The sequence below is a fragment of the Siniperca chuatsi genome, linkage group LG2 (assembly GCF_020085105.1).
Source record: "Siniperca chuatsi isolate FFG_IHB_CAS linkage group LG2, ASM2008510v1, whole genome shotgun sequence".
Taxonomy (NCBI): domain Eukaryota; kingdom Metazoa; phylum Chordata; class Actinopteri; order Centrarchiformes; family Sinipercidae; genus Siniperca; species Siniperca chuatsi.
Genome location: NC_058043.1, coordinates 12,289,047 through 12,306,341, shown reverse-complemented (window position 1 = coordinate 12,306,341; position 17,295 = coordinate 12,289,047). Strand labels below are relative to the sequence as shown.

At 39.1% G+C, this 17,295-nt stretch overlaps 1 protein-coding gene across 4 annotated transcripts in view; it reads right to left on the bottom strand.

The window, feature by feature from the left end:
• The window catches only part of ppp1r16b (protein phosphatase 1, regulatory subunit 16B), a 98,881-nt gene that overhangs the window by 58,442 nt on the left and 23,144 nt on the right, over window positions 1–17,295 (bottom strand). For 3 of the 4 annotated variants that reach the window (XM_044176244.1, XM_044176216.1, XM_044176235.1), the window contains exon 2: window positions 14,133–14,537. In XM_044176244.1, coding sequence (XP_044032179.1) covers window positions 14,133–14,397 — 265 coding nt within the window. In that variant the 5' untranslated portion in view covers window positions 14,398–14,537. Of the gene's footprint in view, window positions 1–14,132; window positions 14,538–15,779; window positions 15,934–17,295 lie in introns of those variants that run through there. The other variant, XM_044176226.1, reaches the window with a different exon arrangement.

The following is a 17,295-nucleotide window of genomic DNA, read 5'->3' as shown; positions in this document are numbered from 1 at the left end:
GAAAGAACATTTATTATAGAGCATTGTTTATTGTTTATTTTGTTTATTATGATTGTATAGTTTGTGTTAATATGCTTTGGCAACGTTGTATTGTATGCAGTCATGCCAATAAAGCCACTTGAATTGAAATTGAATGGAGATGACGCAACTCACTCGCTACATGGCTCTGGAGCAACCATAGTGGAGAAAGGTTTCTGATGCTCCAAATAAAAAATAAACTTGGCGTTCAGAAGAAGGATTACTGTCAAAACAAGAAAGTGATCGATGGTGAGGACAAACATAGATAACCATTGGTGTAGCTTTAGCCTTTCCTCGTTTGAAAGCGCTGAGAGAAGGGACTGAGGGCAGACACAGATGTCACGTTACTGCTCTTGGACGGGTTGGTAAAATATTTGGAGTAGGCTATGCAGCATTACATTTACTCTACCTAAATAATGGATTATTCTCTTGGAACTGTGGAAATGTCTCTGTATTTTTGTAACTATTTCTGAACAGGATCCTGGGGCGAGCTTACTGTAGGCATACATCGTAAGCACGCGTCGATAGTGTTTGTGTAATTTCTCTCACTGCCAGAAGGGGTGGGACAAAAGTTCTGCACTTCAGCTTTAACAGGAGAAGTGAAAACTTTGACCAGCTGGTGGCGTTACAGTAAAAGTTAGACGATCACCAAAGTCAGTAGCATTCATCCTCTGTGGACCACGAATGTCTGTACCAAATGTCATGACAATTTATCCCCTAGTTGTCAAGATATTTCACTGAAAACAAAAAAATGTCAACCTCAGTGATGCTCGAGGAAAAGTCAGGAGATCACCAAAACAGTAGTATTCACCTTCTGGGGATCCCGAAAATCTGAACCAAATTTCATATCAATCCATTTAATAGCTGTTGACATAATTCAGTCTGATACAAAGTGGTTGACCGACGGACAGAGCGACATTGTCATCCCTAAAGCCATGCCGCAAGTGTGGCTAAAAATATATAAAAAACAAAATATTTCAAAGATCACCTTTTACTGACCATTTATTGTAGCAGACCATATGTGAGGCACTGAGACCAGGAACAAATCCAGGCTTCATAATGAGTCACATCAGTGCAGAGTCACATCACATCAGACACAGAAATAGGAAAGGAGAGGCAAAACCATTTAAATAACATCCATTTTACCAAACATTTCAATTAATACTCTCCCCCTCTCTAGCAATCTTCCAAACCTGAAACCAAACTGCTATAAACTACGACATTATAATTTTCAACTGCTTCTTGCAGTTTTTATTTTATATCATACAGGCCTACTGAAACTTTGTGCCCAATTTTTAAACCTAAATACAATTCAACCAGAAAAAGACTGCTACATAAAGTTATGGAGACAAACATCAGTATTGTTTGTCTCAGTAATAGTCTGGATTATGCAGCAGTGCCCCGTCCAATTAGCCCAGTATGCTTGCTAAAAGGCATTAAGATAGCAGGCTTCCACTGATTATGGTGAAAGAGAGGGAGGGATAAAACGTAAGACAGACTGTCGGGGAGTGACTGAGACAAAGGGAGAAAAATAAAAATCTGTCAATTCTCAAGAGCTGATTTTACTTCTTCTAATGTGTCTGGATGAAAATTTTGACAATTATTGTTCCACTTAAGGTATCTGAGGCTTAAAGACGGGTATATTTTGACAGATTGACAGCTCCTCAGGCTATAACCAGCTGCCGTGGTTGCCATTTGTTCATCCCAGCACAGCTCCACTCCACTGCCCCCATTTGGATTTTATGGCTCCATTGATAACAAAAAACAGCTAAACAATAGCAGTGAGTAGGGCTGGGATATTATTGGTATTTTATCAAATCTGAATCTAGTATCTAAGCTGCTTTCTGATCCTTTCAAATTCCTTATCAAATCTATTTAGGTTTAGTTTTTAAAGATGTATAAGTAACAAAAGTAATACACATTTTCACTTCCTTCAAGGTCTCAATCAGTTAATAGGTCTTCATCATATTTGTAAAATATACACTTAAATAATGATCTGAAAGCTAACCCTACCCTAATTTTGGCACTTTTGCTTCAGGGCAGTTTGTAGGTTTTTACTCTCAGTCTGCATTAAATTCATCTTCTCAGTCCACAGGTCTCTCTGGGGTTTCAACACATACATTTAAAAAGGTCATTCACTGTGCTTCTAGGGTTTAACATTATCAATTTAAGTGTTGTTAATGAAGCACACTGCCCCTGTTTGGTTTGGTGAGACATAATCCTCATTGGATAATCCAGAATCCTATTGCAGGATTATTTTGTGGTGGAGGACTGTTCATTCACTATGAGGGGGGAGGTGGGTGGGCAGGTGGCGAGACACTGGAAGATGCTACGAGGTGATTTAGAAAGAGTGGGGGAGCACTGGGGTCAGTTTCCGAAATAAACTTTTTGACTCACCGGCCAAGGGGACTGGTAGATGAAAAAAAAAAAAAAAAACCACTGGCCAAGCATATTTTTTACTGGCCAAAATTATAAATTGCCTTTTTGTGTCACATAAATATTCATTTCAGTGCATTTCATTGAGATAATAAGGTATTATGTTGAATACAAAATTAAAGAAGAGGCCAGGGCAAAATTTTAAGCAAAATTATTTTAATATATTGGTCAAAGGTTAATCACATCAAGCCTGAATGCAACTTAACTACTACTTAAGTATTTGCTATTAAATGTACTTAAAGATCAAACATAAAAGTAATGGGTCAAACAAAGAACTTTCACACAGGAGACCGGGTTTGTTTCCGTGTGAAACCAATAATCAGTGCTGATTGTTTTAAGGAAGTAGTTATTTTAACCCAAACCATGATCTTTTCCAAAACCTAACCAAGAAGTTTTGGTGCCTAAACCAAACTACGACCGTCACCTGAAATGTTTCTCTGCAAGCTTTATTTAATGTCTAACCAGACATTGTATATTTAATTATTGCTACGGTGGAATGAGAACGTGCTGAAAACGGGACACCGCCTGGTTGCAGCAGCAGACTGGTGGCAAGTGATAGTTTAGCAGAGTATCTTATGTGCCTTATAGTGCAGGAGCACTAAAGCGCTTGACGATCAGTTTCACGGCACTGTTTAGACGTGCGTAAAAACACAGAAAGCAGACAGAAGCAGCGCGCCTGTAAATGATACAAAAACACGGTAGAGACTCTCAGCATTGTTTGTTATTACATGACAAATTATTACATTTACCCGCCAGTGTGGCGGATAGCCTTCTGAGATTCACTCGCCAAACGGAAAATCTACCCGCATTTGGCGCTTGGCCAGTGTTCATTTCGGACCCTGAGCGGGGTGCTGAACAGGTATTCGACGGATTAGATCAAGACCAACTCACACTGCCACTTAAACGCCTTCAGCAAGCCAGCTTGGTTTACTTGGTGTTAATAGTATTACAACTCATAGACACCTTAAATCCTCATATTTGTTCTAGCACTTTAAATACTATTTCCCAACTCAAAATTAATTTCTGACACTTCCCAAAAAATGTGTAGTCTACATCAAATGATTCACACTACCCCCAACATATCTGACGTCTATGTAACTGCTTACTTTTCACCTTGACTGTAATAAAGAAACAAATCAGATTTTTTCAAGATAATTCCCTCTATATCTGTAAATGGTCGATGTATGATGTATCACGTTTTGCCATCATTATCTGAAATCTCAATATTAAGCTCTCATTTCCGTTTTTCTTTTATATATTCAGTTGAGTGCTTATCATTAAAAGTTCAATCCTTGATATAATGCCAAAATTATTCTCAGATGACTTTCCTAATATTCGTTGACTGTGATTTTGATCACACCATTCATTTCCACCCATGACAGTTTTACTTGAGGGCGTGTTAGCCCAGCAGCTACAACCACATCCGACGGTCTCCCACATGCCATCCCATTCAGTATCAGCAATGATGATGCACAATTTGTGCCTTTGCAGCCGAGTAGCTCTGGGCCATGGCTGCCTGGACCTCTCTGTCTGCCTCAGTTACCATGGAAATAGGAGTTAACTTGAGAGTCGGGGCTCTCCCAGGAGATTTGACTGATGTGGAAGAGGGGAGGAGAGGGAGAAGATTTCAGTGAGCTCGTTGGCAGACTACCACGGTTCACTTAAGGCCGCATCTAAACCAGCAGTGAATAATAATAATAATAATAATAATAATGGTAGTAGTAGTAGTAGCATGTGAGCAGTTTGAAAAGAGACAAATGCACCAGATAGAAAGACGTGTAATGAAAAAAAAAAATTGTGCTGTACTGAAAGTAGAGGACACAATCAAACAGAGAGTCAGTGAAGTGATCAAGTTCAATAAATGACACTTTGTTGTTGTGTGACAGTTTTACGGCCAAGAAATGTGTTCAATTATGAAGCTAAATAGGCCAGAATGCTAAGAATTCCACGGTCCAATGCATCCTGCTCTTTCAACTGACTACACCAAACCCTGACACAATATAACAGACATTTATACTCCACACAACATTGAACATACCAATCACACTGCTTCCACTTTTGTAATTTTTAATCCCAAATGACGTTACATGACCAGGATGAGTCAGTCCCCTCTAACCAGACTGAGGCACGTGAACTAGCATGGCGGGGGAGTGTGTGCCAGGCAGAGCAGCAACGCATGGAGGAGCAGAGTCTGACGAGTCCATAGAGGAATGTTAATTTAGACAGACAGCAAAAGAGAGGCACCAAAAGAGACTCACAGAGAGGGCAGAAAAAAAGAGTTTTGTTGACCTGAAGGCTACCTGAGACTTCATGAAAACGGCCCTAATCACGAAGGGCTGACAGGAAAGAAAAGACAGAAGAATATCAATAATGGCTGTAGCAATGGTGAGGACGACAGCCCATTAGAAAAACAGTTTCTAAAATCCACTGATGTCAGAAGACTAGTCCTCCTAATCACAGAAGCATTCGATAGATACCTGCACAAGGATACATTTTGTGTAGTTCTCAACCTAGTCATTGTCGCGGACGTGCTCAGGGCATGAAATACCAAATCCCACTTAAGTAATCAACTGCTCGGAAATGTCACATAAAATCAACGGTGATCACACAAGAGGGAAAAGCAAAAATGCCAAGAGCTGGTGGTGAAGGAGCCTTGATTTGGCCTTAAATGAAGCTGCTTAATTTTGTCACCAGGAAAGATGCAGGGATGGTAAAAATCCTTTAGTCAGTGGTCATATGTAAGTATCAAGTGAGTGGTATTTTGTGATTAATCAAGTAATTATTCAGTCAATAAAATAAAATATCAGAAAATAGTCGTAGTTTCACCTGAAACTGACCTTCTGAGGGACTACACCGTCTTATTTTGAAGAATTTGGGGCAGCAAACCTTGGATCTGGTTCGGGAACACAGCCAGGAAATTAGCAGACCACAGGAACCATCTCCGTTTTAATCTAAGATGCAGGCAGAGCAAGATTATTCCCAAGAGCCTACAGATTATACCACCAGTAAAAAGAAGGTCAGTTTCAGGTGAAACTAGGCAGGGTAAACAGCAGACACTCAGGAAGACTCCTCCCTGAGGGCAGGGCTTAAGCAACACAGATTAGCTTAAATTTCTGAGTTTGCAGACCATTTTCACAATTGAGAATGGACTTCGACTACGACTGAAACCTTTTCTACGATGGAACACTCCTGGATGAATGAGAGGCTACACCGTCTCATCAGATAACAGTAAAATTCACATTCAAGAAGCTGGAGCCAATTACTTCTTGTCATTTTTGCTTAAGAAATTACTTAATTGATTAATCAATTTTCAAAATTGTTGCCGATATAAATTTTCTGTCCATCGACTAATTGATTAATAGACTAATCGTTTCAGCTCCAGTTTAATCTTACACACACACACACACACACAAACAAGATGACAGAAATATACACACCGCCTTATGCTAGAAGGTTTCATATGCTACAGGATTTTGCAAACATCATATTTTTGGAGTGAACATCAAAAAGTGCAACATCTCAAACTGTGATATCTGTAAAATGAGAGATGATAGACTACGGTGAACCTGAAAGCACAATGCACTGCAGCTTAAGAAAACATACAAATAGACAAAACAAACGCAAAGTGAGAAAACAAAACCAAATACAGAAACTCTGCAAGTCGCAAAGAACACAATAGAAATTAGTTTCAAAACAAGGGAGGTTTCCAGGGAACACTAAAAAGTGATGAACACGCCCGCCATATTATATATACCATATATACCAAAACTAATCAAACAACAATTTTCAGAATATCATAATAAATAATCATTAAATAGAACAGAAGAAAAAGGAAAAGAAAAAAAGGACCAAGTACACATTAAATTCTGCATGCCAGAAATAAGCCTCTGTATCACTTGTCATATCACTGGTCTTTATATCAGATCAAATGTTTTGATGTATTTGAAGGCATCTGAAAGAAATGGTGGATAACAGGCTTCAGGCGGCTTTTATTGGCTGGTAAATCTGGTTCAAAAGTCCATCCTTTTATGTCTGCAAGTGCAAACGTTTGAAGTTTACCAATTCTCTTTTGTCTTGGTCCGACTTTATTGTTGCAGTCTATCACAGAGATCAGTAATACTGCAGAGAGACCTACATCATCACTGCGCAGCACTGTTTGATTTTTAATATTGTGACCTGTGAACAATTATCCCGTTTCATTAGCTCAGATTATTAAAAAATGTTAATAACAGTCTCTGATAAGCATGACTGCAGAGAAGCAAGTTTGTTTGAGATCATTTGCTAACCAAAAATTGTAAGTGCATCCCTCCCAATCAAGCAAAGAGTATCTTTTGTGACAAATTTAACTGACTACTTTATATCATTTTTTCTACTAAATGTTACGCCAAGGTTTACTTTGTAAATACCTACTTTCTAATAAAACTGTTATCACATACTAAAACATTGCGTGGTCCTATATACACTGTATAATAGGTGTTGTCTTGTATTTTGCAATCAAGCAGTATGTTGCTGAAGTCCTCCAACCTCCTTCAATCATCCAGAAAATACTTTTCACACAGAGAAGGTCACTGACTTTAAAGATCCAACACAAAAGGTCCTAAAGACTGCTTTTTTCATTTCCTATCAAACTCCATGAGGAGCTGGTTAAATCCCCCCGCTGGCATTTGAAATCAAGAGCAAAGGTTAACCAACATACAGTATCTTAATGTGTTTCCTCCTATAGATTAAAAAAAAATAAATAAATCAGAAAGCAGGAGTAAGAATAAACTGAGGAGTTTGAAAGAAAGAAAGGTCAGTGTTTTCTTGACAAACAGTTAACTTGCATCCGATGTTATGTATTTTTTGTCTTATTTTCACTCTGCTCTTGTGCGTCTTTTTAATGCCACTCTGTTGCTGCCATATGCCTAGGAGCAGCTAAGCCTATCTATGGCCTCTGAGGAGAAGGCCTTAACACTCTAATAAGACAGCAGAAGACAAAAGCTCCACTGAGACCTAATTTGCACACAAATAACTAGAAAGAGAAAAAGAAGGAGACAAAACCACAAGAGAATTCTCCTTCCAAGAGGGGTTACTCGCTGCTGGAGCATTTTTCTATCCTGAAATCTTCTAGTTATTCCTCCTCTGTATTTATATGGTGATGATATGGCAGAAGAAAAGGTGGTGAACCAAAAGCAAAAGCCACATGGCTAAAAAGGGAATGGAGTTACAAGTTATGATTTTAAGTGGGGAATGAGTGGCAATTAGTGTGCTGGGTGTTGCCACGTGAGTGGGTGAATAAATAGTGTCCAGGGGTGGGAAACACAGAGCTGTAAAACACAGACGGGGTTCATGGAGGGCAAAATACAACCAGCTTTGTCATTGCTGCCAGTCACATTGTCACAGTGTTTGTAACAGACAACTTCTTGTAAAATCTTGTATATCTCAACCATAAATTATGAAGACTAGAGTCACAGATCCATAATGACACTGTGGATCTCCAAACAATCACAGTTTAAGTAAAACAAGTGGATTTTTTTTTTTTTTTTTTTTTGCACTGATGCCCTTGTTTTTGTAGGTTGGACAATAAACAATATAAACTTCTATGTTTATGAGAAATGTCAGCTAACAGCTGCAGCAAAAAATTATCAATAAGGTAAAATAATACAAGACAAGTAGCAACAAAAATAATCCAACAGACACCCTTCCCCCTTCCAGGTGTCTGTTTATTATCTTCCTTCTTTGGATACTTGATTGCTTCATCCCTTGGATTGGTTGTCATCTTTTTGAATTATTTATGTATATTATAAACATGTTTATCGTAACTTGCTAAATAAAATGCCTGAAACATCAATTATAATCTAATAAAAATAATTCATAAACTTCATAAAATGTTTGACAGTGTGCAGGAGATTAGTTTTGTTAGTTTTACTCTAGAGAAGTACAAGCATAACTATATACTTGAATAGAAATTAAAGAACTGTAAAAACTAAAAACCACAAAAGTTTACACTGAATAGTAATTCTTTCACTTGGTAAATGGACTGTATTTTAATAGGGCCATTAAATTGAGAGTGGTGTGAAGCAGTTTAAGTATAGTTAATCAAGGACTGCTTGTCAGATGATCACATGGCTTCGGACCCCCCCCCACACACACACACCTTCCCGACGTTGGAATTGGGGGGGCTGTGTCCGACCAACCGTCATTCACACCGACTTCACGCAGCAACTGGCCGTGTGGAGGTGAGAAAAGGAGCCATGGTTTGAACTCTCTAGCTCTCTTTCGTCATCCATTCAAATTCACAACAAAGTGCAACACTATGACTGCCGTCCAGGAGAGACTATCTGAAAATGTTTGCCGTTATCCCCATATTACAACATTTCATGTGTCGCTTTCTACGACAGCAGGCTTTTCACACTGCCTTCAAGTGTGACCATTTGGAACAGCTACAAACACTTCTGCCTTCAGACGTGGTCAGACACATCATACCAACTAGTTCTTTGCTAGCATAACCTGACACCTAAAATACACACAACAGTGATGGCAGAGCTGCCTTGCAAGGTGCTGACCTGCTCATCGGGAGCAGCTTGGGGTTCAGCATCTTGCTCAAGGACACTTTGAAAAAAAAGTTGGGACTGCTGAACAACCTTTTCGTCCATGCTACTTTCACCCACTTACAGTCAGCTAATCAGTGGGATGATTCCATCAAATGTTTACTTGACCTGACGGTGTTGACTTTGTCATAAATACTGAGCAGCTTTGCAAATCAATCTGGATAAGAACATTTGCTAACTGCCATGAATGTAAACTGAATTATTCACTTTGTAATAGTTTTTTTTCAGGTGTCATGCGTGTTACATTTGTAGAATCCAACTTTTTAGTTTCAGTTGTTCATATTTTTTTCCCTTTTCCACAGAGATTCTTGACTCCTTCAATCATATCCGAGTAGTTTGACAACTTCATCAGGTAACACAGCGGTGTTAAGAAGAAAAGTCCATTTAGTCCATACTGTGTGTGTGTGTGTGTGTGTGTGTGTGTGTGTGTGTGTGTGTGTGTGTGTGTGTGTTGACTGTCTTTTCTGACCTCAATGGCTGCTCCTCTGCAGGATAGGAGAAAACCTATCAGTCTCAATAGCTGGAGAGCCGCACAGAGAGACACTGAGGTGCTTCACAGTAATTTCACAGCCATCAACACACATCACTGTGAGGGGGCAGAGGGTTCAGGATGGTGGCAGCCGGAGGGCAAAGAAATGGGCTCAGACTTAGAATGCATCCGTTTCCATCCAATCCTCTCCTACCTACTATTCCCTCTTTTCTTATCCTCTCATATGAAAGCCTCTTTAGTGTTTCTCTGGATAGCATACAAGTACACATAGACACATTTTCCTACAACTGGAAACACACACTGAAAAGTTTATTTACATTCATGCAATCTCAAATATTCATACAAACACTTTCCCACTTTTTCCTTTCTCCATCTCACAACCACAACACATTCGCACAAATACACAAACTTCAGCTCGAGTACACATTGTGTACTCTGTGGCTTTACTATATCTGCATCTCCTCACAGCCTGGTGAGTCTGCTCCCACAGCTTCCAGTGAGGAAGTTATAATGACAGGGACATTGTTGTTCAGAGAGGAAAGAGAACACACACACAAGAATATACACACTTAAAAACACAAGCATATAAACATGCACACCTGCATTGTTCACAGATAGTTTCAATAACACCATCTACTGTTCAAGATACAGTAAAGCTTACAAAGTACACAAAAAACCCCAGCAAATACTCCATCTATAAAACATGCATACCATTTAACACACACACACACACTCGTCAGCATGTGCTCGCACACGCTTACCCTCCAGTCAACCCAGTGATGCTCTGACTGCAACCACAGAGAAGACACAGGAAACATCTCACTAAATCGCACCAATCAGGGATTAAATAGGAGTCAACCCAGCCAATCCAACGTCTCATCTTATTATGGCCTCGAGGCTGGTAGAGTCAGCCTCGGGTCAAAGTCAAGCTCGATCTCTCTCTGTTGTTGTTGTTATAACTTCTTCCTCTCTCCCTTCCCTTCTCTTCATGAAAAAGAGGTGATGGATTGCTCCTTTTATTTCTCAACACATCTATGACTTTCCACTGCTCATAGTGGCTTTGCTAGTTTTTGCTTTTGCAGATTAGGGGTCTAAATTTTTGTTCTGATTTATGAAAATTCATCTTAATGTGAAAGTCAGCATTGATGTCCTGTTTTTCTAAAGATGCTCAAACTCATTTCCATCATGATCTACATTAAATTTTCTTTTCTCTTTTTACACAACCTTCATTGAAATGACTATACAAGAGAATGCATGACACTGTCACATAATATTTTTGTAAAGGAAGCCCAGAGATTGAACAGTCTGCCTCGAGCAGCATATCGTGTGGAGTCATGATGCTTGATCGAGCATTTGGGGACCAGAGGGAATGAGAGAGGAGATTATCGGGCTCCTGAGCTAGCCAGCTGCCACTGGAGCTGTGTGGGCAACACTACACCCTGTCTCCCTTTCTTTTTATCTCTCTTCCTCTTTCATGGTCACCCTCATTAAACCGCACTGATAGGAAACGTTTCTATGCCCAGGCACTGTCAGCAGTCAGGAGAACTGACAAAGCTTCTGCAAATCAGTAATGCTCAATGTGTCCAATGCTGCACACAGAGAGACACTGGCTGGTATATTTATTCAGACAGACAGTCATTTATTCACACAGTCATGCTGAAAACTAATAAATGTATGTTTATTATTTACATTTACTCTTTAAAAGTTGATATATATATATATATATCAACTTTTAAAGAGTGGGATGTCATTTGTTTTGCAGGTATGAGGTCACAAACCGAAGTATTGGACAAATTGAAATTTGAACTGATGATGGTGCCAGAGGAAAACTTGGGATCACCAAAGTTACTACAATTCAACTAGTAAAAATAGTAGTACAAATACCAAAATCATGGTGGCGTTGATGAAAAGTCAGCTGTCATCACCAAAGTCAATAGGATCCATCCTCTGGGAACCATGAATGTCTGTACAAAATTTCATGGAAATCCATCAAGATATATCAGTCTTGACAATCGTGGTAGTCACACTAAATTATAATCTGTTGTTTGTTTGGCCAAGCCTACAGGCTGGACAAACACCAGTTGAGTTATTCACTTAAAATCGTAAAATAATTTTCATTTTACAAGTCCCCATATATAAACTCAAGGCCAGAAAAGTTGTATTAGAAAGGTCTAACATATTTTTATGTAAAAAGGAAAAACTAGCAACTCCACAGACTGCAGCCTATTGCTTCCCGTTTTGTCTGTCCTCTCAAAACTGCATAAACAGCAAACAAAAGCTGTCCTTTAACATTTAATTTGCACCATGACTCATTAATATCTTAATGCCTCGACCATGTATAAATACTAGTCTGACCTTAAATACGCATTATATGTTTTTAATAATTCTTGGAAGCTGCTGTTGATAAATGTTTTTTTCATCAAACATCGTTCCTCACAGTTTGAATGAGAGCATACAGTATTGTTAAATACACATTTCCTGGAACTGACAGTAAATGAGTAGTTGCTGCTGTGATGTTCCTGGCCACCTCATGTGGTTTTTCAAAAGAATCCAAAGTAGTACATGATCACCAACAGCCACAACATCCTGTTTCAAAATCTAAGTGGCTGAGCAGACTTTCTGGGAATTATACACTGCACAGCAGTATACGACAAAAACCTTTTAATGCAGTTCAATGCATTTAATGCATTTCCAAAATCTTTCACACAACAACACCTCTCTCTGTATGTGTGTAATGAAGCAGCAGAATCAGCAATATAACTGCTAAAAGTTTTTTTCTAGTATGGAAATAACTTTTCCGTTTTACCCAACTAGATGAGCCTGCTGGTTTTGTCAAATCTTTATTTAGGTTACACATGATGGTAAAATCCAACAGGCCATCCAGACAACACAAACCCCAAGACTTCCACCGACTCGCACTCCAGCTGGAGCTTATATGTTCCAGTTCACAGTCCATGTGCATATGTTTGCATGTGCATGGTCGCCTAGTTATGTTTTAAAATGGGGGAGCAAACTTGGAAAGATATATAATTGGCAGCGGGGTCTGGCGGTCCTTCTCCCAGAAAAAAAAAAAAAAGTTATTTAAAACAAATTTCCTGCATTTCTTCACCGCCTAACCTGACTTTTGGTAACAACAGAGGATAATTTCCAAAACATAAAATAGTCATAATTGTGTATAGGCCCCACTCAATCTTACAGTTAGAGGAATAATAATGAGACATTATGAGATTGTGTGTTCTTTACTTTGTTGAATGTAACTTAATTTGTGCCTGTTGTGATGAAGCAGGGCTGGATGGAAACGTGCTGGACAGGGGGGTGTGTGCTCTAGTAAAAAGGTTTGGGAAACACTATTCTAGGTTAGTCATCACAGAGGGGATGTAGTGGTAAAATTAAATGTGGTTAAACTATAAATGTCCGCTGGCTAAACTGTCCAATGGTGAGTAAACCATTTGTTGCATTTGAAAAAGGTGGGTAAACTTTTTATGCGCATTTAACCTTCCACTACATCCCAAATAATAAAATCAACAGGACTAATGCAAAACATTAATAGCCACGTTACACTTAAAAGACTGAACCAACTCAAGGGGTGGTCCAAAAATGTGTGATTTAATTTTAAATTATTTGTTTTTGTCAGTTGCTGAAAATAGTAAAACAATCATGGATATGGACTGCTTATAATATAATCACCTGATTGCGGAGACAAAAAGAGGGGTAGCAAAACCATAACTTTGCTCCCCCTAATTGAATAATGGGGATGCATTTGCTCCACTTGCTCAGGCGCCTATGTGCACGTAAATGTGTGTACACTCAGTGCAGAGCTGCTTCTGCTCTGTAAGAATTATTGTGAAAATACTTCAGCCTTGTGGCGGTTTCCATATCTGTAAAGACAGCTTGCACAAGCAAAGAATGCACAGTAGCACAGCCATGGGCCGTATTTGTTATGATAAAAATATTTCTAATCTAATTTCGAGTTAAAAGTGAAGTTAAGTTAGATGTCAAATCTAAATGATAAGCAGCCTGTTATCATTCCTGCATCACTGACACACTGTTAGCTCTGCCACAGCAACGTGGGACTGTTTGTACCGGAGGAAAACAATTATTATCTCTAAATAGGGGGGTACCATCCGTGGAAATTTTAATTAAAAGACTGCCAGAGTTTCATCTCAGTGTGACAACTCCATTATTTCCCAATGATAAAACAGTCTCCTAGCAGAACAAATTTAGCTCGAACGGAGTGAGTTCCACTGGCAGTTTAAGTGGGCAGGCCCAGCTAATTGTTTTCCTTACCTTGGCATTTTGATATCCAGCTGAAGAAGTGAGGTGAGGCTGAAATTAGAGTAATTATTCAAATGTGGCGTCACTGAGCTTTGTGCTGGGTTTGACAGGGAGCTTATGAAAGAAACCCCGGCCCACATTTTTAGTGTGTTGCCACGTTACAACGAGAATAAATCTACAGTGGTTATATTTTGTGTGTCCATTGGTCACATGTATTAAGAAGACTTGTGTAGTTTGTGTCATCATTTTCACTACACAGAGCATAAATCTACACTTCTACTTTCTAATTTGCACAGATCATAAATATTCTTTACAGCCCCTACCTTCATCTGGATCATTCCTGGCCGATGCCTCCAGAAGTGCCACGCTGGCGGCAAACGACACATGCCTCTTGGACTCCTGCTGGAGGTTATTGGCATTGGGTCGCTTCTTGTCAGCCTTTCGCTTCTTGTTTTGCATCTCCTTCTCGTACACAGCCCATCTCTTCAGCTGCTGGGTACGCCGCTTCTGTGCCGCCCGCAGCCTCTCCAGACTGGGCACCTTGTCCAGCTGCTGCAACTCCTGGATCAGCTCCAGGTGGTTGGCCATGATGCCGGGGGGGGGCAGTAGTGGATGATGGTGGAGGGATGAAGTCGGGAGAGAAAGTATGATTCTAGCGAGGGCTGCACCTTCGGCCGTGTCCTCCTCCCATCATCGTCATCGTCATGCTTTTAGCAGCAGTAAACGTCCTGAGTGAGGAGGCAGAGAGACAGAGGCTGAGCCACTGTTCATAGAAATATTAGCCACAAACTTTCACTACCTAGAACACTGATAAATACAACAGTAAATAAAATGTGGAAGTAGTTTGATGCAGCAGAAGACTTCTAGTAAATCTTTGGAAAGATGCACTGGGGAAACATTGACATTCAAAAGTGAGTATTGGTCTGATGCACCACAGCAAAGTGCACAGACATGCATTTTGGTGGCCTAGTTAGAGAGACCCATCTACCCTGCAACCAAGCGCTGGATAGCTGTTTTCTTGTCACATGTTTCTAGTATCTGTCTTTAGCCTGTGTTGTCTATTTGATGCCAACAGATGTAAATAAAATCATATTTATGTTCTTATGTTCTCATCAAATGAAAGCCATATGTCATTCTCATAATCACTGCATTTTCTTCCATTTGCACTCCATCAAGATGGTGCCTTTAAGGGTTCAGGAAAATGGACAAATGTACCTCTATGAGAATGGAGACCAATTTCTCCATTTTTATCTAAATGACTGAGCATGGTTTGCAGTCTCAATTTTTGCATTTGCTTTGTGAGCCGTTACAGACCTGTCTACCTTCTTCCATCAAGGTTAACCACTTCCTGAAAGCTACAAGTAGACGCCAGCATGATGAGAAACTGATAACAAAAAAAGTACTAGGGCAGTGAGCTGAAGCGGGGATTTTTAATGTCATCATTACCTTGATGTAGCCTGGCTGGCTGTAAACACGAACAAAAGTTTTTTTTCCCTCTCTGACAATTGAAAGCTACACTGTCAGTGAACCAACAAAAAACAACTTTAGCTTCTTATCGTTTTTTAAGAGATCTACCAAGAAATCAGCATACTGTATGTTCAGTGATTCTATGGAAATCTCTACAAATAATCATCTAGAGGTGGAAAAAATAACGTATCAATATAACAGGTCAACAGCAGAACCATACACATTTGCAATAAACCTTAAATGAGGTAAATACAGTAAATACAGACTAAATACAAACATACTGTACAGTAGGCAGAAAATCTGCAGTTATTGAGCTTATTCAGACCACTTCCTTTGAACAGACTTTATCACCGCAGCCAGAAAACCATCGCCTGATAAAAGTCCAGCCCTTCCCACATAGCATGCAAACACATACACACATACCAAAACAAATTACATTTTATATGATTTCCATAGCTTTAAAAACAAAATATGCATGTTTTATGTATGAAATATGTTCTTACTTGTTTCCTAAATGCTGATAAATATTTCCGCATGTCTACAGCCCTTTACAAATGAAACCCTGAAGTCCAGCAGCGTCGTCTGATGAAATGCTCCACAATATAATGTTCTACTACATGTAGTCAGTCTGCCACCGACCTCATACTACATTTCCTTTGCAACTCTACAATACCTACGTAACTGTTAAAAACAAGGACAGGAAACAAGCAGCATGATCACTTCCTACAGCATCACTTTCAGTCATCAATTTAGCAGAGCAGTGTGTGTGTTTGTGTGGGCTTGTTTTACTTTATTCGTGGGGTCCAAAAACCGGGAGTCCACTATACTTGTGGGGTCCCAACAGCTTTGTGGGGTCAAAATGCTGGACCCCACCAGTTTAAAAGGTTAAGACTTGGTCTTAGAGTTAGAATTAGGTTAAGGTTAGAGTTGGGGTTAGGCACTTAGTTGAGATGGTTAAGGTTAGGGTAAGGGGCTAGGGAATGCATTATTTCAATGACGGGTCCCCACGAAGATAGTGCGTTTGTATTTTTTGTTTATGTGAAAGTGAACAGAACTTGTCCGTTGCATTCTCAATTCACAGCCAAGTGAATAACTCAAAAAGGCACCCAGACACACAAATGAAACTCCGAGCTAAACCTTGCCGCACTGTTGACACCTTTAGATGCATAAAACTTTCCAGCGCAAAGGTACGATGTCCTTGAATTTAATATATAACAGAACCTATTTATCAAATGACAAGTGGAGATCGAGACTATGTGAGCTTGTGTGAAAGAGGCATGAGCTGGAAATGTCACAGCAAATGATTCGTAAAGACTGGGTCAGTATCCAAAGGTCGACCACAAGAGGATTAAGCAGCAAGGTCTCAAATTATTCTGTAAGAATTTCAAAGTAAAGCTGTCAGCAATTTTCAAGGAAGTCTTTCAAGGAAGACAGACAGCAGATGCAGAAGTACTGAGTGCTTAACAGTTTGTAGACGTGGTTTAATTTGTTAGTTTACATGATAGTCTGTAAGAATTCAAGATTTTTTGGTGTGGAAAATAAAAAAGTGTGCTAGTAGAAGCTAAAAAGCCTTTTTAAGACCTTTCCAAATTCTGGTCATTATATGATTATATTAGTATTTACTATTTTGTCTATTTTAAAGGGTCTATCATCAACATAGCTTGACATTTCAGGTCAACAAAATACATTTTTCTTTATATTGTGTTCTTCATTTTTATGTATGTAGTTTATCATTTTTCAGCTTTTTGTGTGTACCTGATGTGATTTTGTTCATCCTTATGACATCTTATTGATGAAGTTATTTGAAATCTATTTATTTGTTAAGTGACCTAAATAAAATTATTTTTTTTTTGTATTACAGTTCATTTTCAGTGTGAAATCACAAAGAACAAAGATCAAATTTATAAAAATTAAAATAAACTTTTTCAATGCTTATTTACAGAAAAGGATGTAAATAAGAAACAACAACCACACTACACAAGGCATATGACTATCCCCTAATATAAACAAGCAATAAAG